Here is a 24,322-nt window from a genome sequence, read left to right as displayed (position 1 = left end):
TCGCTTGCTTACTATGAAATGTCTTACCACACTTGGTTATAATGAAATATGACTGGAACATTTGGAAGATGCTACATGATTTAGGAGGTAAAGTTGCCAGGGGGGAATGTCTAATTGCCTGGTCTGTTGTGCAGTAATCCCTTTTGCAGTGTTTCTGCAACCTCTGACGGTCGAGCTTATCTTCAGGAAAGTGGTATCAATGTGAACTGCAGCAGCCTGGCCATGGCACACTAAAGACCATCTTGCACTTGTTCCATTCATCCTGTTCTTGCTTGGCCAGTCTGCAGGGCTGTTCTCATCCCTTCTTCTCCAGCCTGTAAAATCCTAGCATTGAAATTTACAGCAGGTTTTCCTTTGGGAATGGTTCAAAGCTGCATCAGGGGAGGTTCAGACTCGATATTAGGAAACTTTTTTTTACTGAGAGGGTGGTCAAACCCTGGAACAGGCTTCCTAGAGGGGTTGATGCCCCAAGCCTGTCAGTGTTTAAGAGGCATTTGGACAATGCCCTTAAGAATATATTTTACCTTCTGGTCAGCCCTGAAGTGGTCAGGCAGTTGGACTAGATGATCATTGTAGTCCCTTCCCACTGGACTATTCTATTCTACTCTATTCTATTCTATTCTATTCTATTCTGTTCTGTTCTGTTCTGTTCTATTCTTGCCCTTCGTATATGGATCAAGCCATGAAATAGTTAGCTAATGTAAGTTTTGACATGTTGTTGATGGTGTTTGACACAGTAGTCCTTTAAATGGAAGGGGCAATCCGTATTTTTGCCCCCTTCCTCTCTACAAGCTCATTCAGCATTTCTTCCTTGGTTCAGCAGAGACTCCTCTGCATGTTCCCCATTAATACTGGGAATTTTTCCGTGTGCCAGATGTGTGTGAAGAAACTTGTGTAAAGTCTATTTGTGCTATTTTTGTTGTGGCTAGGTTTTCTTGGTTTTGCAATTGCTCTGTGCTTTACATTCCTACCCCCCTGCTTTTTATATTTAAATAATGCCATCTCATGGAGAAATTTAAGAGCTTCATGCTGTTATAGTCCTCTCATGAAGCCAGGTAGCTTTCACTGGAAAAGCAAGCTCAGTTTTGCTGTTGTGGGCTTCTTGATAATTTGAATATAAGTAATATTCCTTTCTGGGGCTGATCCTTGCCCTAGTCACACTCTTATTCCCACAGTTTTGGGGGTTTTTTTGTATGTTGTTGGTTTTTTTTAATATGTATATTAAAGAAGCTACAAATAAAAAACTTGCCTGGTTGGAATGGTTGAGGATTTTGCTGAGATAAACTTATTTGACTAACGTTTTCTAGAATTCTCTTTGGCTCTTCTGAACGGATGCTCAGCCCTGAGAAAATGAGATTTATAGTAACAGAGTGGAAAGCAGAGGGCTCTGTTTTGTATGCTGCGTGGGTAGGACATACGCGGTTGCCAGAGCTGCACAGAAATTAAGAACCATGGTAGCAGAAGTTGTTTCTGAATAATATCTCTGCTGTGAAACCCTGACGTGAGTATCCAGGGGAGAGCTGGTGCTGGCAATAGGAGTCAGAGGAGCAGCATGACCCGACCCTTTTCTTAGTGTGCTGATTTTGGCTGGGATAGAGTTAATTTTCTTCATAGTAGCTAGTATGGGGCTATGTTTTGATTTGTCCTGAAAACAGTGTTGATAGTACAGGGATGTTTTAGTTGTTGCTAAGTAGAGCTTATACTAAATCAAGGACTTCTCAGCTTCCCATGCTCTGCCAGGCGCACAAGAAGCTGGGAGGGGACACGGCTGGGACAGCTGACCCCAGCTGGCCAAAGGGCTATTCCATACCATATGGCATCATGCTCAGCGTATAAAGCTGGGGTAGAAGAAGGAAGGGGGGGACATTAGGAGTGATGGTGTTTGTCTTCCCAAGTAACCCTTACGCCTGATGAAGCCCTGCTTTCCTGGAGATGGCTGGAATGAATTCCTTGCTTTGCTTTGCATGTGCGGCTTTTGCTTTCCCTATTAAACTGTCTTTATCTCAACCCATGAGTTTTGTCACTTTTGCTCTTCTGATTCTCTCCTCCATCCCACCGGGGGGGAGTGAGCGAGTGACTGTGGGGAGCTTGGTTGCTGGCTGGGGTTGAACCATGACACTGAGAAAGCTGGAGGACTTTCCCTGCGCAGAAGTGGCCGTTGCTGCTTGCCCAGCTCTGCCCTGTCTGAGCGAGGTGCTTTCATGCAAACATGGCATTAAGAGTTTTGTTACTGGATTTGGAAGGAGCAGCGAGTCAAATTAAGGTTCCTGCTGTATAGCAAGGACAAGGAGCAGCTCCAGGAGCTCCTTCCAGTCTCCTGGAGTAACTTCATTAGGGATAGCCATCATGTCATTAGGCAGTTAATTAAAATGACATTTTTTAATTGTATGTTGGTAGTCCTCTGTTCCAGGAGCTGTAGGCTTAAATGATAATATATGCCTGAGGGTCATATCTGTGTTACAGACTTTTGCAAATCTCCAAGGGCTGCTAGGAAGTCTGATCCCTGCCCCGCATGGCTGTTCTGGCAGAGATGTTTTAATCCAGATGGTTAATCATGTTACACCAGTACAGAAAAAAAAAAAGCCTAACCTCAGCCCTAGCGTAGAGCTGCTTCGGACTTTCTTTTCAGAAGGCTTGCGGACAAAACAGAAACCCTGGTCACAGTTAAATGAAGTAGCTTTTGGGAGAGGGAGAACAAAAAGGTTTGGTGAGAAGTGGGTTTAAAGAAGAGATTATGAGAAGAGAGGATGTGGTTAGACTAAATATACATTTGGCACAGGCACATAAAGAAGGTGGGTAAAAGGTGGAATAAAATGCTGTGAGAGCATTGGCGCAGGAAGAGGAATAAGGAAGAGATTGGCAATGCTTGGGTCAGATCACAGGACAACTTTTAAGCCATGAAATGGAAATCAGAAATAAAGAAGGGACCCGAAAAGCTGAGGAGTTGGCCTGACCAAATGAAAGGGGCAAAGAGATCTTTCAGTATTTGAGCAGAATCCCTGGAGATCCCTCAAGGCAGGCAGGAGAGATTGCAGTAGCTCCCGTGGGAGATAGCCACTGCCAGAGCCCAGGCTCAGAGCAGTCCAAGCCATGTGGATGCTGCTGTGAAAGGTGTCTTGCTCATGGCTTATTTCACAAGAGGCAGCCCACCAGCTCTCCCATACAGTTGGTATCTTCAGGTTGCTCAGAAATAAGAATTCAACTCAGTATTTGCTTTGCAGAGCCATTTCAATATAAAATGACTGGATTTGTGGTGTTCTTTACCATTGATATAACTTGTTTTCTTTACCTAAAGGGCATTTAAGTGTCTCTTCTTTTGTGATTATTATTATTATTTTTTTAATTTAACCTTGATTAATGATATTTATGAAGTTCCATCACAAGACCTTCCTGTCAAGGAAGTTAAAGCTTGGAAAGTTTCCTTGCCAGTTGGCATTCTGCATGGAAAACAGAGCAGAGGAAAGTGGAAAATCCTTAGCTAAATCTGTCATTTTTTTGTTGTGAGGCAACATGATGCATCTCTAATGTACACACAAATCAAATCTTGAGATAACGGGTCTTCTATTTGAGATTAATTTTATTATTATTTTCATCTGTGATTTGTATGTCTCTTACATCCAGCTACTTCTCTCTTCCACTAGCAGGGCATTAGGAAAAGCAACTTTTGCTGCCTTTACTTTTTTACCTATAACATTTAATCACTGACCAGTAAGATCTGGAGGGGCCAGATTTTCCTCTGATTGCCCTGTATGTTGCCCGTCTTGCTCTGACTTTGCTGTCGTGTGATGCTGCGACAGTTCAGTTTCAAACAGAAACAGCCAAAGCAAATAGGTGGTGACTGAAATACTATTTCTGGAATTAGTGTGAACACATTGCATTTAAAACAACAACAGCAAACTCCTCAAATAAATCCTTAGAGGAGGAAGCCTTAAAGATTTGAAAATCCGTATTTGTCAAAGATTTTCTGTTCACTGTATTTCTTCCCCAAACTGCAGAGATGTGCTCTTGTAGACCTTTTAGGTGTTGCTGAAGCAAACTCTTTTATTTTTAGATACTTTAATTATTACAGAGAGCTTTTCAAATAGGATGCAGATTATGACCGTGTATATTCCTCTCAAAGGGCGTGCATGTGTGTGTGTGGGGGGTGTGTATGCATGTGCGTACCGAGGGAGGGAGAAAGGAAGATCAGGGACTTTTGGGAACAGGACGTAAATCAAAGGTTTCCAGTGCTGCTTAAGGAACGTCATGTCAAAATAAGCTGCAGTCTAGCAGCTCAGAATGAGTTTTGCTGGTTTTTCTGCTTTGACTTTTAATGCAGCATTTGCTGGCTGAGAGCATTTGAGAAGATAAAACTAAAAGCACTAAAACTAATTCTCTAAAACAATGAGGGTTTTGTTTTTCTCTAACTATACTGCTACGAATGAGACCTTTTTGTCCTGTTTGCTACCAAGAATTTTGAGGTTGAAAGTTCAGTTTCTCATAATGAATTTATGAAATAGTGCATTTTATTACTTTTTTCTTCCTTTGAATTTATTGTGTAGGATGAGTTTCAATACACTACTTTTTGCTTTTCTAGGTGCCACTGCGGAGGAGATAAACCAGCACTGGGAATGGCTGGAACAAAACTTGCTCCATACTTTGTCTGTGTTTGACAATAAAGAAGATATTGTTAATTTTGTCAAAGGGAAAGTGAAGGTAAGGAAACTGTCTTACTTTCACCCTTCCCTGCCCGATTACATGTGGTTTATTAGAAATAATGTCATGAACTTGTTGTCATTCATATTTGGTTTTGTCCGTCTAAACATTATTTATTGGTTTTCTGTGTGGCACTTGCACCTGATGTGGCTGGCATCTGTGCATCTTTACTCACATTTCCTTGGAAACATCTCAAAACTGAAGTATCTAATTTAATCTTTATCCCACCCATCCCTTTCCAGCTTCATTGTTCTTCTCTTCCCTGTGATGTGCAGGTGAGCTTTCTTCAGCATCTGCTTTCAGTTCCTCTGCCTCTGCAAAACATTATGTTAAATACCTTCCCTTCCTATATCTCAGCTTTTCCTCCTTACTGCTCCTCCTATCTCCCGTGTTTTTCCTAGCTTTATCCCACCGGTTTCTCCTGCCCGTTTCTGCCCATTTCCATACTCCTGTCCCTCTTGATGGGGCTCAGAGGTGTCAGCAGGTGATAGCCACAGTGCATGGATCTGCTGGCAGCACACCCATGCGGACGACGATGCAGTCCCCGCAGCACAGGGACTGGGGACAAGGCCCTTGTGCAACATCATCCGTGTCGTAAGGGTCCGGCACGGAAGCTGCCGGTGGCTTTGCAGGATGCGAGAGTCGTGGCCAGGCACTGCAGTGAAGCTGCTGGCTGGCTGCAGGGATGCAGAAATGAGCATCCTTTTGGGAGGCTAAAGAATTTTAAAAGTAAGGGAATTCGGTGACTGAAGACCGGATTTAAAATAATGGCATGTGCAGTAAAACTTGGAAAGCCTGGCGCCTTGTGCTCTGCTTTTAGTAAAATACACGCTCCAAGAGGAGCTTGGTGATGGCCGGCGGGGGTGCGGGTCTGCTGGTGACTACTGTACCTCAGGTTCTGCTGCAAGCTTTTCCTTGCCAAGAGTTTTAGTGAGGTGCTCTTCCCCTCATACCCCCTTTTTTGGTCTGGAAAATTTGTAGGAACATGATGATGATTTTTGGAGAATTTCAACCCTGCCGCTGTGATCTCAGTGGGCTCTGAAGGTGGGGAAGAAGGGGACAGGCAAAACATCACCGTGCAAATCTTAGTTTTTATCTTGCTTTCCTAAAAGAACCACTTTGTCTAAGTGGACCAAAAGGCTTGAATACAATTACTCTCTCTTGATAACGCTGTGGCAGCCTGTTACCTAGCACAGCGCATATTTAAAATTCTTCAGGTTTCATTAGTTAATGTTAAGTCCAAGTTTTGGACCCTCACCTCTGCTGTAGACTTTTGGCATATTAGGACTGCTTGGTAATTGCAAATTATACCAGGTGCTGTAACATACAGATTATCTGTCTGAACGGTGCAGTACATACTTAACTCCTTTCTTGTAATACCGCTATTAAAATTCTCAACACTTAATTATATTTACATAGATGTTCTTGAAACCATGTTTTTAATAGTTTCAAGCATGTTACAAGTTACTGACACATCTCACTGCATTGCCTCTTCATAGGAAAATAGTGCTGGTCAGTATACACAATTGTTACTCTACCTTTGCTCTGTATACACCCAACAGCAGCAATCATAAGCCGTAGTGAAACTGTAAATATATGGTTCTGCGAGACTCATTGAAAAAATTGTAATAAAAAAGAAAGGCCCCAAAAGTCTTGATTTGGAAGCATTCGAAATGTGTGAGACGTGCAAACACTGCAGAAATGTCTCCTTTTGTGAAAACTGCAAATCGACTTGAATTTCTTTGTAAGAAAGGGTTGCGTTATTAAAATTTGAATGGGTAGCTTGTAGCAACTTGCTTGAGTGTGAATGCCGTAGCTTTATCCTGATATATTATCTCGTTATGGACTCAGGCGCTGATTGCAGAGGAAACGAGCAGCAAGCTCGCCGAGCAGGAGGAAGACCCCGAGAAGTTCCGAGAAGCCCTGGTGAAATTTGAATCCAGATTTAATTTTCCTGAAGCTGAGAAGTTGATCACCTATTATTCCTGTTGCTGTTGGAAAGGAAAAGTTCCTCGGCAAGGCTGGCTTTATTTGAGCATCAATCATCTCTGTTTTTATTCTTTCTTCCTGGGCAAAGAATGTAAGTGTAAATGCGTAAGAAACCTAATGCTGGGGAGAGAGATAAATATAACTATTTTTAAAAGCAAGAGTAACTAGAATTTTTATGAAAAGCCTAGTTCGCCTCTGAAGTTTAGTTTCTGAGCTTTTTGTTGTTCAGCTGAAAGATCCTGTTTAATTTAGTTTTCACTTCAGCCTTTATGCTTATATTTTAGTAAAAATCCGGCAATAAAAATGAGACTATAGGAGTATGCAGACACAGCTGCTATCCGGTTCTTTTTCTTGCCATGGTGAAGCAGCCTTAAAATGTAACAGACCTCCTACAGATTCTGAGACTTTTAGTGCCCCAAGGGGTGAGGAAGGACGGGTCCCTCCCACAGGCGGGGAAGTACGGTGATTGCTGCGAGCGGCAGGGCGAGGGCTGGTGGGGCCAGGGATGCTGGAGTCCGGCTGCCTGCCTGCAAATAGCCCAGGAAACATAACAGGGCTGTGCCCTGGAGAACCAGGTGAAAATTCAGAGTTTTTAAGGGAAAACAGCAGCAATTTAGGGATTTCTTTGTGTTTCTGAACGGCAGCGACGGAACGTCACAAGAAGTGCGTCCTGGGGCTTTTAGACCTGCAGACGGTGGCAAAGTTGTGCATGATAGTGACTGTAACAAATGTACACTTTTCAGAAGCGAGTTGGAAGACTTTGGTCATGGTGTTCCTCTACAGAGGAATGGCCATGTGATTATGAAAAGCCTGTCAGAATAGATATTAGAAGGTAAAAATGAATGTAATAGATATTAGAAGGTAAAAAGGAATGTAGCCACTTAAACTCTATAGCATTTCTCTGTTGGGTAAGGTTGTTCATGAACTGATGGCATTTTAAGTCCTCTTTATCCTGCTGCAACTTCAGGGAGGACAGTAATATAAACCTATACTGCTATAAATATAGCAAGAATTGTCAGTTGTAACAATTAGGAAAACTTTACCATTTAGTGTCTGGATTTAATATTGGGATGGATAGTCAAGTAAAACTGTAGATTTAAAAATGAAGTACATTAATGTGAAAATAAGAAAGGTGGTAATTTCTAAGACTTAAAACATAGAGAGACATGTTAGAGGTCCTTTTTTTTCCTTATATTGTTTCAGGCCCATTAGTTTGTCATATCTGCCAAAGGTGGCAGAGTTAGATTTAAAGTGCTGGTATAAAAACAAAAGTTGAGTTTTGCTGGGAAGGCTGTAATGGAGTTTCTTGATACATAGGAGATACCTGAGTTCTGGTTTAATCTCCTTGTTTTCTGTTTAGTATCAAATAATATCCTTTGTGAATTATTTCTTCTTGCTATCATTGTAGGCTTTCTCTCATTAAATCTGAGATATCCAGTCTGCCAAAGTACACAAAGCAAAAATGATACTTATTAATGATAGATAATGGGGGAAGGAGGAGGGAAAGAGAAAAATCCTTCATATCATTCCAAATGTTTTGTTTATGCAACACCACAGAGCATTAAATGATACTGGAAGTACAACATCACACTGTGTTATTTAAGAAGAAATCACTTCTCAGGTCTTTTAATAATAATTCGTTATGAAAATGCAAAAAAACCCCAAACAACTCCATGTTTGCAACTTTTCATTTTGACCATGGAAAATACACTGTTCATTTACTGTTACAGTTGGTTGCATTGCCTTTGTGTTCCCATGCATTTGCATGGAAATGTGAAATAAAAACCTGAATTTTCTTTTGGTTAAACAAAACTTTCCTAGCTCGACGGGAAGCATTATATGCTGAAACGCTTCCCACCTCCCCGATCCTGATAAAGCAGATTGCTTCTGTTTCAAAGCTAGTATTTTGTCACATTTATTAAATACTTGTATTACATTCAATAATCCAGATTTACTATAGTCCTGCTTGTTACTGTTGGAGAAGCTGATGCCGATTATATGTAAAACAAGTCATTCATTGTCTTTTTTTTCAGGTAGTAATCACAAATTAAATCTGGTTAAATCTGGTCTAGAAAATATTGCTAAGGAATCACATTTAATGCATTCGTCAATACAGCACAGGGAAAAACCCCAATATATGATTTGCACTAAAAATAGTTCTTATGTGTGTTTTAACTATAAAAATCCCCCCAGATTGTAGACTGAAATCCCTTTATAGGCAAAACATTAAGTCTTCTGCTTCTGGCAAGACTGTTCCCTTCCCCTTGTTTTATTTTATGTTGAAATGACCTGGAATGCAATATTGGAACCTGTTTTCAGTTTCTCATAAAATTAACTTACGGCTTATGCGAGCGTAAACTCCATGGAACATTTTTTTCCAGGACAAGTCCCCTTTTATCTAAGCCTCGAAGTATTTGCAGAATTTCAGAGGCTTAGAACGTCAGATTTCTTGAAAGGACGTGCCAGGGTTTCTTCACAATTTTTAATTAAACTTGTGTTTTCCTAAAACTTGGAAGACTTTGTACCTTTCATCAGAAGTTTGGGCCCCTTACAGTCTGCTGTGCTGTTTCTATAACCAACACTGTGGAGCCTCTGTGATTCCGACCTGCGTGAACAATAGTGCTATTGCTACGGCGCTATTTAAACTTTCTTCCCTTGGCTGTGCCCGTACAGATGATTTTATGACCATTCGCAACAGTTTGTGCGTGTTGACGCAGCTGTGCTTTATTTAAGTAAGAAAAAAATGTAATCTGCGAATAATCTTGACAGCTGTGGTTCATGTACAGAGAACTTGCTGAGGGTAGCTCGTTAGGTAATGAAGGATCATGGATAAGTGTCATGTATATATGACAATGTTTGTTATTACTGCCTTTTTATTGCTTTATTGGCATCAGGAGACCTGCTAGGGATGTTAGGGGGTGTAGTCTTGATGTTATGGGCACAGAGAACCCTGGGAAGCTTCCAGCAGTTGTTAAGTAGAAATTTAATCTGTTTTAAAGTCCTTTCCAGCCTAATTTCTACCCAGAGATTCATATGAGAGAGGCAAGTAACATCCTGCAGTGGTTATATAAAACAAGCTGATTCTGTTTACCATTTGTATTTATATGATTCAGCGGTGTTTCAGTATAGAGAACAGCGTCCTATACTTTTTCTTTTCTGTAAACAGGTCTGACTACAGCTAATGTTTAGGGCAAGATTTGCTTGTGCACCTTTTAAGTAAAAAGTAACCAAAATGGGAAGATCCCAATGCCTAGGTGGCTTTTTTGTTTGAACGCCCTGTTTATAGTAGCACTTAAACTTTATAAAAATGTCCATGTGCAAAAGCTTCCTTTTGTATGGGAGTTAGCTTTATTTGAAAAGTCAAAGTACTGTGCATGTCATTGGGTTTCCACCTGCCTACAGTTTTATTTCTGGGAGATTACAAAATCTTCCCTTATTTTCTTCCTACTCTTGAGACGAACCATTTCTTCTGGTAGTAATGAAGCAGGCTGCAGAAATGACTTGTAAAGGAGTTAGGAGCACAGCGTATGGCAGGTTTTCTGCAAAGGCAGAACTCTCCAGTTCAGCACTTCTTATGAAAATAGGTAAAATTTTGAGGGAGAGATGCTGGAAAAGACAGTCTTTTGGCGTGGGGGAGAATGAATGTAGAGTAATAACAGGCCTTTCAGCTTTTGCTTGGTCTTTGTCTGTAAAAATGGGTGTCTCTCCTCTTTGATTGTTTGCATTTCATTCTGAATTGGCTTATTTCCCAAATCTGAAAAATGTAAGCAGAGTTTCCAACCCACTTTTGCTTTTTTCTCTGATGGCAGTGAAACTTATCATTCCTTGGGTTGAGGTCCAGAAGCTGGAAAGAACCTCCAACGTCTTCATGACTGACACAGTCCGTGTCACCACTCCAAATAAAGAGCGCGACTTCTCCACGTTCCTTAATATCGCTGAGGCTTTCAGGATCATGGAGCAACTGGCAGATGTGACGCTCCGAAGGCTGCTGGATAATGAGATCTTTGAACTGGATCCAGGCCTACAGGATCCTACCCAGATTACCAAGAGGTAAAAAGCCAAATTGTTCTCCCTTGTGTGAGCAGAGGTTCAGCGGTGGGCTTCATGGTTTGCTTTGTGAGCTGGGTAAGATTTCAAAGGTTTACTTGGTTGGGCGAAGAAGAGATTTTATGGTGTACTACGGTGTATCAAGTGGGTGCATTTTAACTTGTGTGCAAGACACTTTTTTCCATTTTATATTCTTCCCTTAAACATTGCTGTGGTTTTTTGTTTGTTTGCTTTAAAAGTACCATTCCCAGTAGAAGGGTAGATTGCAGCAAGGGATATTTTCCATCTTCCCTGAAGAGCAACATTATTTTGCTTATAATTTTGGCAACGTGTAGGCTTTCCCAGTGCCGTCAATTCTGTAGAATTACTGCTTTTGATCATATCTGAAACATGGAATTTCACACTAGTGTAATTGCCATAGCCGACTTACCAAGCAGTTATAGGACTTAAAAAACCCACAGGCAGTCGCAACAGATTAATATGCTGTTGTCAGCTCTACCCGATGCGTCCCCAAGATGCATCTCTGCATTCCTCTCCCACTACAGAAATGCACTGGGTTCTCAGGGAGAAGATTGATAACTATGTCTCTGCCAGTAGCACAACAGACAACTCTGTGTTTTATTTGCTGCTGTGGGAAAGGGGAAGGGAAACAGCCCAGAGGAATTTTAGGTGGGCAGGATGGAATAGCCCAAACTGCAATTTTCCTGGAGCGTCAGGGTTAAGGTGCTGGTTTAAAATACTTCTTTTCTGAATGGGGTGTGAGTAGAGCGCTTATCCCCTCCTGAATCATACCCTCGTCTGCTCTTCCTTCCTCTCCCTCTGCCAGAGGTATGAAGGGAGTGACCCAGGTGTTGCTTCCTGGCTAAAACATAAGGAATGGGTGGTATCCTTTCCCAAAAAATAGAGGCATGCCCAGTAGCTGTTTCACTGTTTCCGAGGGGCATTTTTGCAGTGGTGTTGGGCATACATCGCGGCTAAACATTTCTGCAAAGTCTCATAATGGAGTTTAAAACAATAAAATGCACTTTCTCTGCAATTTCCTATGTACACATGATAAGGAAAATCACTGACGCCAGGATTTCATCCATGATATCATCAAGGAATTCATTTGAGGTGATACAATGGTGAGCAGCCATGAACATCTTCACAGGCTTTTTTTCTGTAGCCAGGGTTCCTTTAAACACAAGAGCGACTGTTGTTCTTACAATGTATGTGTAACTGGATGTTGTTAACATCGTAGGCTTTTAACACAAGAGCGACTGTTGTTCTTACAATGTATGTGTAACTGGATGTTGTTAACATCGTAGGCTTTTGACCCAAGAAATGTAGGATGTGGACTTTGACTAATGTAGGATATGGCTTCGAGTGATAGGTTGTATCTAAGCCCTCTTCCATGCTTTACCATTCCATCCTCCTCCGCTTTTGGACCGAAAAGTTAGATGCACGAAGCGAGGAAGGTAAATCCAGAGGAGATGTAACAAAAAACTGGGGGGAGATATTTTCAGCATCTACTGATTTTTAACTCATCATTGTCACTTCTCAAAAGAGTCTTTGAATCAGGGGTATTGACTGAACGGAAAATGACAAAGAAACTAAAATTACAGTTGCAAAGAAAAGTATAAGCTTGGAAATATGCTGTAATAAGGAGGTTCCCAGGGTATCAACCTGTAAGTACCTTGTGGCATTTTTCAAAAGTAGTGTGTCTATTAGCAAACAAGCAACAGAAACCATCCCACACATTTATTCAAACAGTTTTTTTCCTCTCCTTCCCTCCAACTTAAAAGAAAAAAAGGGGCAGGGGGCAGAGGAGAAGGAAGGATAAAAATATATTTACTGGAGAGTTCCTAGGCAAGATGTACTCTCACCTGTGCTGATGCTGATGTGCTGTAACTTCATATGGCAGAAAGGAAACATGGAAACATGGAAGATGCCAAAATCCCATTTCCCCTGCATGAATTAGGTAGTGGTTGGATAAGTTGTTATTTCTGGTGCCCTTTGTCACACTTCAGCAACCACTTTGATGTAGCGTGATTAGGCAAGACTGTAGTTTGAATAGTGGATAAACTGGTTTTTAATGCTAACATGTTTTGGGGGGGGTTGAACTTTTTTGGCGTGTGAAGTTTTTGTTGCTGCTTTTTTTCCTGAAGCCATTGTAGTACTACAAGAACAACTCTTTTTCACTTGACATTTTTTCCCTAATAATTGTCTTTGTTAGTTCTTGTGCATGATTTGGAAGCAAATAGTAGTGTATCAAAATGAAAGCAATAATCCACGCATCATTAAAACTATTCCAGCCCTGTCAAGTTAATGAAGTTGCTGTAGATTTCTTTTGTTCGTTAGGCTTTCCTTTGCAAGAAGCTCATCTCAGTATCTTTATTTTTAAAAAAACGCATTTTTAGTGTCGTCATGGTCTCTATATTCTACATTCTGAAACCCAGAAACCTTTGCTGCTGTTCCTGAGGCTCTTGGGGTCATCCTGCTGAGCAGTGGGGAGTCGGGACTCAGGGATTAGGCCCACAGTCTGTGACACAAATTATATCATGGCCAGAGTCAAACAAGTTAATATACAAGTTTCCGTGCTGCTTAATGAGAGGATAAGGCTCGGAATAACGGATTACAAAGGGATTAATGGCAGTTAAGTTAATTGCCATAAAAAGCAAAGTAAAGCTGAGGTGTTTGATAACTACAAATGCCATTACTTGCAGATATATTTATGTGCCATACAATTTTACTGGAACATACGGTAGCTATTTTTTCTTTTTTAATAGGAAGGTCCCTAAAATCTCTGGTGTAGGTTTCTTGTACCTCCTGTTTCCATCTCTTTCAGGATGCAAGAATATCCATTGCATTCCTCAAACGTAGCAAGGAAATTGGCCAGAGCAGAACACGCGATTTAAAAGCTTTAGTGGTGGTGTGAGTAAGGTTGCAAAAGTATGATACGTTTCTCCAGGCTCTAACCACCTCGGTTTCTTTTCTTCATGTCTAACTGTGAATTGCCAATGAGGATGGCTTTGCTTCATATGAAGGCAAAGAAGGTTTTAACACTGATCTAAGCTGAACGGAAACCGTTTGAAGTATCTTCAATCGTAAATGTCACTTCAGTCCGCATTAATCCCTTCAGAGAGGGAATCCAAGAATGCCGTAAACCTTGAGCAACAAGGAGGATGTGACTAGAAAGAACCTCCTTTTATTGCATCTGCCCAGCAAAAGGCAGGGTTTGGATTATCTCTGTGTGTCACTCGTGAGAGATGATTGCCTGACCTGTTTTTAAGGATTTCCAGTAACGGAATTACCAGGATCCATACCGGTGCTTCACTGTCCTATCCTTGAAAAGTCTTTCTGAAGTCTAACTTGAATCTTTTGTGCTGCTTTTTGAGTTTATTACTTCTTGTCCTGTCCAGTACTAATGAAGAGATTAGATGTTCTCTCTTTCTTTAGAGCAAGCACTTGTGTATTTGGAGATTGGTATGCGTCTCCTCTCTCTTTTCTTCTTTAAACTGCACTACCCTAGTTCAGCCAGGTTTTTCTTACCGGTCCTGATTTTAGCCCTTCTGGTCGCTCTTCTCTGGACATTTGTCACTTATGCCATGCGGCTGCAGGCGTGGGGTGGTGGGATACAGGATTGCCCCCGACGCCTCGCTGGTCCTGACCAGGGCGGGAGCAGCATGACTGTCTCTGCAGCAACTCCGGGACTGCTGTGCTGCATCTTGGTGGCCGTGCACTTCTGCAGCCTAATGCGGTGCTCCTCTTCCTCCTGTGAGCATGAGGCTGTTGGCTCATGTTCAACTTGTGATCCCGTGTAACCCCTAGGTCTTTTCTTTTTTGCTGAATGGCTGCCGGTGGAGTTGGATCTCCATGCTGCATTTGTGCAGCTTATGACGTACAGCTGAAAATACTTGTAATGCTTTTTTTCCCCACCATTCCTTAAGTTTATGAATATCAGTCTGAATCTGATCCTGTTCTTCTGCTCATTAGCCTCTACCAGCCTCGTGTCATGTGCAAGTTTAATAACAACAATCTCTTGATCCATCATGCAGATTGCTGATGAAGACATTGAACAGAAGCTAGTCCAGGACAGACCCCCAAGGAGGTCCTCTCGATATAGCCTTCCAATTTACCAAGGAGACTTTGAGGGCTCCTTTTTGGAGTACTCTTTCAACTGGCTTGGTACAACAGCTTTTCACTTCAATTCAGTTTTATTAGTTCCCATGTGAAGAAATACCAAGACTTTCATAAAGTCTGGCTAAAATATCCATTGCATCTCCTCCACCTACAAGTCCAGTGTTCCTGCTACCTAAGGGAATTATGTTGGGTTTACATTTGTCCTGACAAGTCCATATTGGCTCTTCTCAGATGACTTCTCCTGGCTTGCTTATGAGAATCCTGTCTTGCTGCACAAATTTAACATTTCTTCCAATAAACAAGATCTATATAATTGGATGTGTTATTTCCAAAATCTAACTTTCTGGAGTCTGAATAGCAAGAAGAGTCCAGTAATCGGTCTCTAAAAGCAAGAGGTCAACCAGCTTGTTTAGATTTTAGATAGGCAGCAAGTGACTCAGCAGAGCTAAAATCTTGCCAAGTTGACTTCTGTTAGATTTAAAGCAGAGAAAAACATTTGACAGTGAGGACATAATTTTAAGTGTCCTGATACTTTTAGGCATTTTGTTAGTCTTGCGTGTTATTTCCTTTAATTTAAAACTCTTGGAAGGTAACATAGGGGTCACACACAAGGAGTTATCGCAGTTCAGACTTGCCGTTCACTTTGAAGTGCTGGAGTTGGAGGCAGGCCAGGATCCCATAACGTGCAAGTCGGGAACTGCGCTTGGAAAGAATTGCTGAGTTTTCTGAAAAGTAGGGAACAAGGCAATTGCATCTTCTCGCCTTTTATTCTTCTGATGCATCTGTGAACACTCAATAAACATTAATTTTACATAACGATAGCATTCCTTCTTTTTCTTAGGTACAGCTCAGTACGCTGCATTGGCTTAAAAACTAAACCACCATGGAAGTTGTTAAGCTAGAGAAGAAAATTTCAAACAGATTGGGCCGCAGGTAGAAAGGCTGTGTTTCTGTTCAGCATTGGAGGTATTGTGAAACTCAAAATGGAAGCTGTGGGACCTGTGCCGGTCGCTGCATCTTTAACATGTTTGAACAATTGCCTGTCTTGTTTTAGGAGCTAATTTCATTTGCGAGCTTTTTTGAAGAGTTACAGGGTTTGGGGTTTTTTAACCAGCTCTAATTTTGTTTGGCTCTATTTATGAAGGGACGCAATTGCTTTAAGCCCTAGAATTTGCCTGCCTAACAGGAAATATTTTCACGGGGTGCCACTTTCTAATAAAGCCTCTTATTTGAGCCCACAGCGGTAGGTGCTGACAGCATTTCATCCTGTGCTACCATTTCTCTTTCCGCGATCCCTCCCGCCAGCAGGCTGGCCCCTGTTTCGGCACTTGTCTCTGGGGCAGCTCTGGCTGCGGTGCGGTCTCTGCGGTGGCCCTGCGTGACCCAGTGCTGTGAGTCACGGGGACAGGCGGTTCCAGGGATGTTGGGGTTGGCAGCCTTCCCCCGGTACGGGGTGAGGGGGCTGGATGCAGTGCTTGGTGAATTTACTTAGTTTCAGATACAGGAAATGTCATTCTTCAGCTTCAAAACCTGTGGCTTCTTGTCTGAAAGGCCGCACACCTGGAGCCTGCAGCCCCAAGAGATGCAGCAAAATCCGGAAAACTCAGAAACTGCAGATTTTGGAGCATTAGAAACAGCAGTCTCTTAAAGAACAGACAATCTCTGCCTCAACAGAGGTCCCACTTCTGTATAATGCCTCTTTTCACATAAAGGTATAGAAATTTTCACAACCGAGTAGATCCAGGGAGGGTCTTACCTTCTTGGCACAATAGCGGGAGACCCGGACCTGACTGCAGATGCTATCAGCAGCATTCATCTGTGCTGTGCAGAAATGGAAAATATTTTAGTGGTGAGTTAACTAGGAGGCATATCCTGATCCAGCTTTGTCACAATAGCAGATCGCTGTGGGCACTTATCAGAGTTGCTCTCGCTGTGGAATTTTAACTCGGGAGCAAACTTTTTGTCTTCCTTCACAAAGAGGGTTTCTCTTTGTTCTTTGTGAAAAAACAGGAGATGATTTGTCTGTTTTCCTTGGATAATCTTGTTAAGGAAGATAATGCTTGAGAAGGAAACAGCGGCCGAACACTGGTTGAGCACATTCTGTCTTTTCTGTTGGTCACAGATGCAGGTCCACCCTTCTCAGGTCTCGGTTTGTTCTCTGTTGCCTTCCTCCCTGTTTCACATGGCTTTAGTTTTCCTGACGGATTAAACTGAAATAAACCCCCCCCCAAAACTGATTTACTTACTGAAGCAGAGGCTTCATCTGTCTCAAGTTATTTTTAAATATCAGGGCTGGGGTAGGGGGAAGGTGTCTGCAGAAGAGGAGGGTGAAGGAAGGAGCGGAGAGGAGATTTACAGCACCAAGGTACCACTCCCTGTTATGCTTCAGCCCACGCTTTAAATTCTTTCAATGGAACAAAGTCAAGCTCCCCACCCCCCCCCCGCCCCAAGGTGAATCATGTTTGGAAAAATTTACTTGTAGTAAAGAAAATGATAGAATTTAAGCCCTAATGTTTCTGGAGTTGCTGTTGGTAAGCTAATAGCTGTGGCCTGTTTATAATATAATTGCATAGCTCTCTAAATTAGTGCAGGCTTTTTCATTAAAAAAGGAGGAGAAAAAAAAAATCCCCAAAGCCAAGTCTGTATAACCATAGCTCAGTAATGAAAGCTTCATTTATTTAAACTTTTTCTCTCCACATAAATGTGGATGGGTGACTGGAAGGAAGCCAAGTCCAAATTGAATGTAGCTGGTGCTGTTATTCCCAACTGAGTCTGTAAGTGACCTGAAACTGTTCTGCATTTTGCAACTGTTCTGAGGGCTCTCAGAGGCTGGTACCTCTGCAAGTCAAGGATGCGATGATGTAAATGCCACCATCATTAACTTTTCTATTGCTGACCACTTTGGAAGTACTCATTGAGCAAATGCATTACTTTTGGGTGCAGGTGCAAATCCGTGGGGTGATGTTGGTAATGCTACTGTGAAGGGAAACAAGGAACATAAAGCTAATCTCCGTTGCTCAACGCACGTTCATCAGATGAAAGATTTCGTTATGTCCTGGGCGTTGAAACCTGTAACTCTTTGAGGCTGGAAAGTGGTAGAGCACCCATAGGAAATGCATGGGTAAATAATCATTTTAAAAAACCCCAGCAAAACAGCTGATTTAAATTGGTGTCCTTTCCTTTCCTAGTCACTACAGTAGTTGCTTTTGATCTTACTGTTAAACAAGCAAGTGTTGATAATGATTCTTTTTGTATGTCAAAGTCGGTCTTTTATCAATCTGTTCACATAGGCAGTGACAATTGCTGTGCACGGTGATTTTATTCTGTGTCCCTCGCTCTTGGTGAGGCTAACAAGAAAATGAACCTTGTGCTGGATGTCCTGGCTTTCGGGGTCTTGTGATTTGCTCTTACTGCTTTCTCTTAAGGGATCTTGAAGCCAGAGCGCAGAATGAATTCTTTCGGGCCTTCTTCAGATTGCCCAGGAAGGAGAAGCTGCATGAAGTTGTAGACTGTTCTCTCTGGACGCCGTTTAGTCGCTGTCACACAGCGGGAAGGATGTATACTTCAGACAGTTATATCTGTTTTGCCAGCAAAGAAAATGGCTGCTGCAATGTTATCATCCCACTTAGAGAGGTAGAGTTGTTTGTTTGTTTCATTTCGGGTCTCTATCTGCCTTTTTCTGCCGTAAGCATCCGCTGTCACTTGACTTATCTGCAAACTACCATTTGATGAAAAAGAGTAGGATGTTTGTGTGTATCGTGCCTACAGAATTGTTGTAAAGCTTGTTCTGGGACTCATGAGGACACGAGTTCCTAAAAATCTGGGTGATTCAACATGATCCTCAAAGTGAAGTATGGACAGGTAATGCAGCAGGACAGACCACAGCAAAACCAGAGTCTGCTCAGCCCAAGCCTTGGACAGTGCTCCCCTCCCAGTTCCACAAACACATATGTCCAGCTTGATGTTGATGGAGACTTCAGCTTGGACCCATTCTAGCAATATAAAAGCATCCTTGCCTGGGATCAACACTTAGAAGTGTTGAAGTTGTCCCTCCATAGACAAACTCTAGCAAACCTGTGAATACTTTGCAAACCTGTAAGGCAGAGAGAAAAAGAGGATGTTCTGGAGGCAATGACGAGCTACCACATTTCCATGAAATCAGAGACTTAAATGGAATGGAGGATGCATGGGAAGGTGGTGGGAGCAGAGGAGAAGGAAGCTGTCAGCAAACACCTGCCTGATCTGCTGTGGATACAAGGCTGTTATGATCTTTTAATTAAAGCTTTCCTTTCATTGTCGCCTAATAACAGAGTAACATCGAAATATCCTAACTGTAGCAACTTATTTTCCACTCTTACAGAAATAGAAAACAATAAGAGAGCAGTGTTATATACTTAAGCAGAAACAGCAAAACAACTGTTTTCCCCTGTCCTCAGGAGTGTGAAAGTAAATTCTCTCCTCCAATTCCCCCAGAATTTGATCAAGTTGATCCTTTTCTAAATCTTGTTTTAATCATCACTCCCCTTTCTTTCTTTCCCCTCAGTCCACTCTCCAGAAATGGGCCTCAAAGTCATTTAAAAAAAGGAAAAAAAGCAGCTGGGATACTTTTTGGTGCCTGCTTTGAGCTTCTAAAGAGACCATAAGCTTCAGGTGGTAGGATGTGTCTGATCAAGGAAAGCCAATATGAATAACCATGTTTAAAGCATGTGTATAAATGAATGCTGTGTCTGTACATTTTGGTACCTGTAGAATATTTGAAGACGTTTCTGTGGATGTGGTGCATAATGTGTTTTCTATAATGTTTCTGGAAAAGGTAATCAGTATAGAGAAGATGGAGGACACAAGCCTTCTCCCTCATCCCATCATTGTCAGCATAAGGAGCAAGATGGCCTTTCAGTTCATTGAGCTGAAGGACCGGGATACTTTGGTGGAGAACCTGCTCCAGAGGCTAAAAGAAGTGAACTCCAGCAACCCAGTGCACTGTAACAACTTGCAAAATAAGAACCAGGTACTGAACTTCTGGGGTTTTTTTGGTTTATGAATTCAATGTGTTTATCCATTGGTCTGTTGTCCTGCCTTCCTCAGGGGGTTGATCTCAGGCCAGTGCTGTCTGATGCCTTCTTTAATGACCTGCCTGATGGGATGGAGCATGCCCGCAGCACGGTTGTGATTTACGCAGTGGGGGAGCAGTGAATACGCTGGGGGACAGGGCTGCCCTTCACAGAGACCTCAGCGATCTGGTGGAATGGGCTGACAGAGACCTCATGAAGTTCAACAAAAGCAAATGTGAAGCCTGGCAGAGTAACCCCATGCAAGGGGAGGGTCTGGGAGCTGGCTGGCTGGAGAGCAGCCATGTGGAAAAGGCAGGGGAGTCATGGCGGACAACAGGTTGAGCTTATAAATCAGCAGTGTGCTCTTACAGCAAAGAGGGCCAACAGCATATGGGGTTGTACTAGCAGGAGAGTAACCGGCAGGTCAAGGGATGTTACTATTCCCTTTTATTCAGCACTTCTGAGGCTGATCAGGAGTACTGTGTCCAGTTTTGATCTACCCCACCACACAAGAAAAGCATTGACAAATTGGAGTAGAGTCTAGTGGAGGGCCACAAGATGGTCAGGGGCTGGAGCACATGCTTTCTGAGGAGAGGTTGAGGGAGCAGGGCTTGTTCAGGCTGTCTTCCACTAGCTAATGGGGAGTTACAGAGAAGATGGAGCCAGACTCTTCTTGGAGGTGCCAGCTAAAAGACGAGCGGCAACAGTTGCAAGTAGCAGCAAGGGAAAATCCGAATAGATAAAAAGAGAAAGATCTCCCCTCAAGGGTGGGCAGAGCTGGACCAGGCTGCCCAGAGAGGCTGTGGACTCCCCTTCCTTGGAGCTGCTCAACTCAACTGGACACAGCCCCCAGCAACATGGTCTGAGGAGCCCTACTTTGAGCAGGGGATTGAAAAAGATGGTTCCTTCTAACCTAAATTGTTCTCTGATTTTGTTTTTCAAATCCTTACCAAAGTAGAAGCTTGTCATCAAGGTTTGGTAGCTTGTCATCGAGGACACTTATAATTTACTAACAACTTCTGTTTTAAAGTAACAACCCTTTTTCTGACATACAAATGAATGATAATTTGAATAAAGTCTTGAGTAAGGCCTTTCCTCTTGAAAGGTGTGAAACGTTTTGATGTAGAAGGCAAAGGCTAACCCAGCTCTGTGTCTTGAAGACAGTTGAGGACGTAGTTCTTGGCCTCTTTTCGGTCATTACTGCTTTGATTCTGTGTTGCAGAACAGTCCTGCCTTTGGATCCACGTGCGTGCTCAGGGACGGTGAGCCTGCGCGTCCAGGAACAGAGGCTTCACAAAGCAACGAGAGGAGTGAATGCGGAAAGGAGAGCAGCTATTTGCTCAATGCAGAAGCTCTAAGGTCGGACTTTCATCAGTCAGGAATGGCAGGCCTTGATTTTGGAAGGGTATGTAAAATTTGAGGGAAGTTGTAAGATTTAAAAAAAAAAAAAGCTGGGGTGACATTCAAACAGATACTCATTTTTAGTAAAATGAACTCTGTATTGGCTGGAGAAGTTAGATATGGGATAACAGCTTTTCTATTTGCTTGGAGTTTTTTCTTCTCCCTCCCCCCCATTTCTTTCTGGTAAATATTTATAATTTTTCTCCCTGTCTGATCAGTTCTGCTCTCCCCTGTGTAGTGAATTCCATATGCAAAATGGGGAAGGTTGTAGTCCTTCGAGCAGACTTCCCATATCCATTGGTAATGGAAATACCTTGCGGAATTTCTAATATGTGGAATGTTTCTGTTTACCAGTTCTCACATGCACAGGATTTGTTCTTTTAAAATATATCTTCTTGTTCGCAGTCTAGGGAGCAGATCAAGGAGAGTCTGTGGGATGACCATTTTGTAGAATACGGCAGAACCGTGTGCATGTTTCGCACAGAGAAGATCAGGAAACTTGTTGCAATGGGAATCCCTGAATCCTTAAGAGGCAAACTCTGGCTGCTTTTTTCAGGTGAGCACTCTTAGAAATGTTGGCTGTAGCATCATCTGATTCTGACCATGGCAAAACATTTAGGCAAGAAAACTCCCAAGGGCAATTAAATGTCATTTACATGGAGCTTATGATAGTGCTTACAGAAGAGAGAAGATCAGCTACTGAACTAATAAGTGCAGGGAAGTACCTAGGTAGATCTGTAAAAATTTTATCTCTGGATAATATGACATGATGCGCAGAAGAATTGAAATAGCATCTGCTTCATCTGTGTAATTTAAAATTAACGTCATGTTTTCATAAAATAATGTTCGTCTTCAAGCAACAATTAGATCGTAGCATAAATATTGATTTAACCCTAGACAAATCAAATTATTGCAAAATAATGACATCTTGAAGTCAGCAGTCCTGCTGCTGCTTCTTGTTGAATGTTGGCAGGGGTAATAGAAACTGGAGATGGAAAAAACAACTCGTTTCATCCACAGATCTGGCAGAGCCAGAATGTGCTTACAATATGATCTCAAATTTAGTCCTTAACCACGTATATGACATGTTCAAACATTTGTAAAAAGTATTCCTTCACGTGGAGTTTTTCCTCCTTGGAGGGTGTGAACGGCGCTGAGTACCTTTCTCCCAGTAATGCTGTCTACTGGGGAGGTTTTCTGCTCAGTATCAATAGTAAGGTGTTTTGAATGATATTGGGTCATATAAGCTTTGCTAATATTGATTTTGTTTTCAAGACACGTATTCTGCTAGGACTTTATTTCTTTTAGGTCTGGAGATTTCATTAAATTCATGGACCTTGGGGAGAACCATCTTGCGTACATCCTTACGAGCAGTAATACCCACAACACTAAGTTTAGCGTCATCGTAATCCACTTGCGTCTTCCTCTTTCTCTCTCCCTGCTGCCTTCAGACGCCGTGACGGATCTCGCCTCGCATCCCGGTTACTACGTACATTTGGTGGAGGCGTCCATGGGCAAGTGCTGCATGGCGACGGAGGAGATCGAGCGTGACCTCCACCGCTCGCTGCCCGAGCACCCCGCCTTCCAGAGCGAGACAGGGATAGCCGCCCTGCGGAGGGTGCTCACAGCGTACGCGCACAGGAACCCCAAAATAGGATACTGCCAGGTGAAACCCCCAGCGGGGTAACGCTTGCTGCCCTTTTTCCTCTTTCCACTCTCTCAGTTTTATCGTTCTCTTGGGAGTATTTTTAATGGTACTTTTGATAAATAATGTCTTTTTAATTATGAAAAATACATAATTTTAGATGTTATATGTGATTTACTCTGGAAGACAAGGGCATACGCTGGTACTCTGGCGTAACAGAAGTCTTCGCTCCGCATTTTGCAAATTGTAATTAGAGTTAAAGGAGGGGAAAAAATGTTTCTGACGCTTGTTTGTTCGAAAGTGCGTTTCTTACCCAATAGTTGGAGACAGTGCAAAGTAAACTGGCCTGCACAGATGAGATTCACGTAGAACACTGGGGCAGAGGTTTAATGAACTAAAGTTCTGCTCCTTTCTGCCAAAATTGATGACAAATTATGAAATACTTTAGCCAGCTGGCCAGCTAAAATAATAACTTTACCTTCTGTGCAGCTCCCTGAATTCTGATTAACATCAGACCGGTTCCAGGTCCCTTATCTTCTTTGGAAATACAAGTACGGGGAGGGGGGGAGAGCAGCCCCAAAATATCTTGCACTGTCAGTTACCTACTTTGTACCTGGGCAAATCCAGTACTGTGCTTTTCTCTGTTGCTTCCTATTGCTCTAAGGAAAAGCAGTATACATAAGCTTGAAAAACTTGTTATGCCTTTAGGTTGCAATTATGTATTCACTGTCTATTACCTTTCTCTTGCTGCTTTTCTTTTAGTTGTTTACGTCATGTTAGGCTACTTTTCTTTCTTTTAAAATAGCCACAATTTAGCTTTTGTCAGTAGGATTTGCTTACAACTAACAAATTCCAATTTCTTCTTTGCCCTTGTAAGTCTATGAATATTTTGACCTCCGTGTTGCTGTTGTACGCCAAAGAGGAAGAAGCCTTTTGGCTGCTGGTTGCTGTGTGTGAGCGAATGCTGCCGGATTACTTCAATCACCGAGTGATAGGTGAGCTCCTGTCTCTCTTCTTGCTAACTGGGAAGGGGCAGCCAAATGGCACTGGGGTGAGTAAAATGCTCAAGGTCTTTTGAGGTCCAGACCCCACAGGTGAGGTGGTCCATCGACTTGTGTGGTGTGCAGGGACAGCAGCGGTGGCTGCTCAGGTTCCAGCTAGGGTTGCTTTTGGTTTGAAGGGTTTGAACTGCAAGAACTATAAATACAAGCTCAGTTTTTACTGTTTTTTTTTTTCCCCTTCCTGTTGGTCAGAAGGCGGTGGCGCTTTTGCCTGTTAGGTAAAAATAGAAGACCTTGCATGTCTTGTTCAGGAGTGTTCAGTGTTAGAGACTTGAGCTGTTTCAGATGGACCTAGGAAAGATCTGTGAGGG

At 42.4% G+C, this 24,322-nt stretch overlaps 1 protein-coding gene across 2 annotated transcripts in view; it reads left to right on the top strand.

The window, feature by feature from the left end:
- TBC1D8 (TBC1 domain family member 8) overlaps positions 1–24,322 on the top strand; it is a 52,191-nt gene that overhangs the window by 15,937 nt on the left and 11,932 nt on the right. For both annotated transcript variants that reach the window (XM_072849703.1, XM_072849702.1), the window contains exons 3-11: positions 4,577–4,695; positions 6,547–6,775; positions 10,494–10,734; positions 18,279–18,486; positions 19,667–19,861; positions 21,127–21,309; positions 21,711–21,861; positions 22,757–22,971; positions 23,828–23,945. In XM_072849703.1, coding sequence (XP_072705804.1) covers positions 4,577–4,695; positions 6,547–6,775; positions 10,494–10,734; positions 18,279–18,486; positions 19,667–19,861; positions 21,127–21,309; positions 21,711–21,861; positions 22,757–22,971; positions 23,828–23,945 — 1,659 coding nt within the window. The remainder of the gene's footprint in view (positions 1–4,576; positions 4,696–6,546; positions 6,776–10,493; positions 10,735–18,278; positions 18,487–19,666; positions 19,862–21,126; positions 21,310–21,710; positions 21,862–22,756; positions 22,972–23,827; positions 23,946–24,322) is intronic.

The sequence above is a fragment of the Ciconia boyciana genome, chromosome 1 (genome assembly GCF_034638445.1).
Source record: "Ciconia boyciana chromosome 1, ASM3463844v1, whole genome shotgun sequence".
NCBI classification, from domain to species: Eukaryota; Metazoa; Chordata; class Aves; order Ciconiiformes; family Ciconiidae; genus Ciconia; species Ciconia boyciana.
Note: the sequence above shows the minus strand (reverse complement) of the source record. Positions and strands in the feature narration are given on the sequence as shown.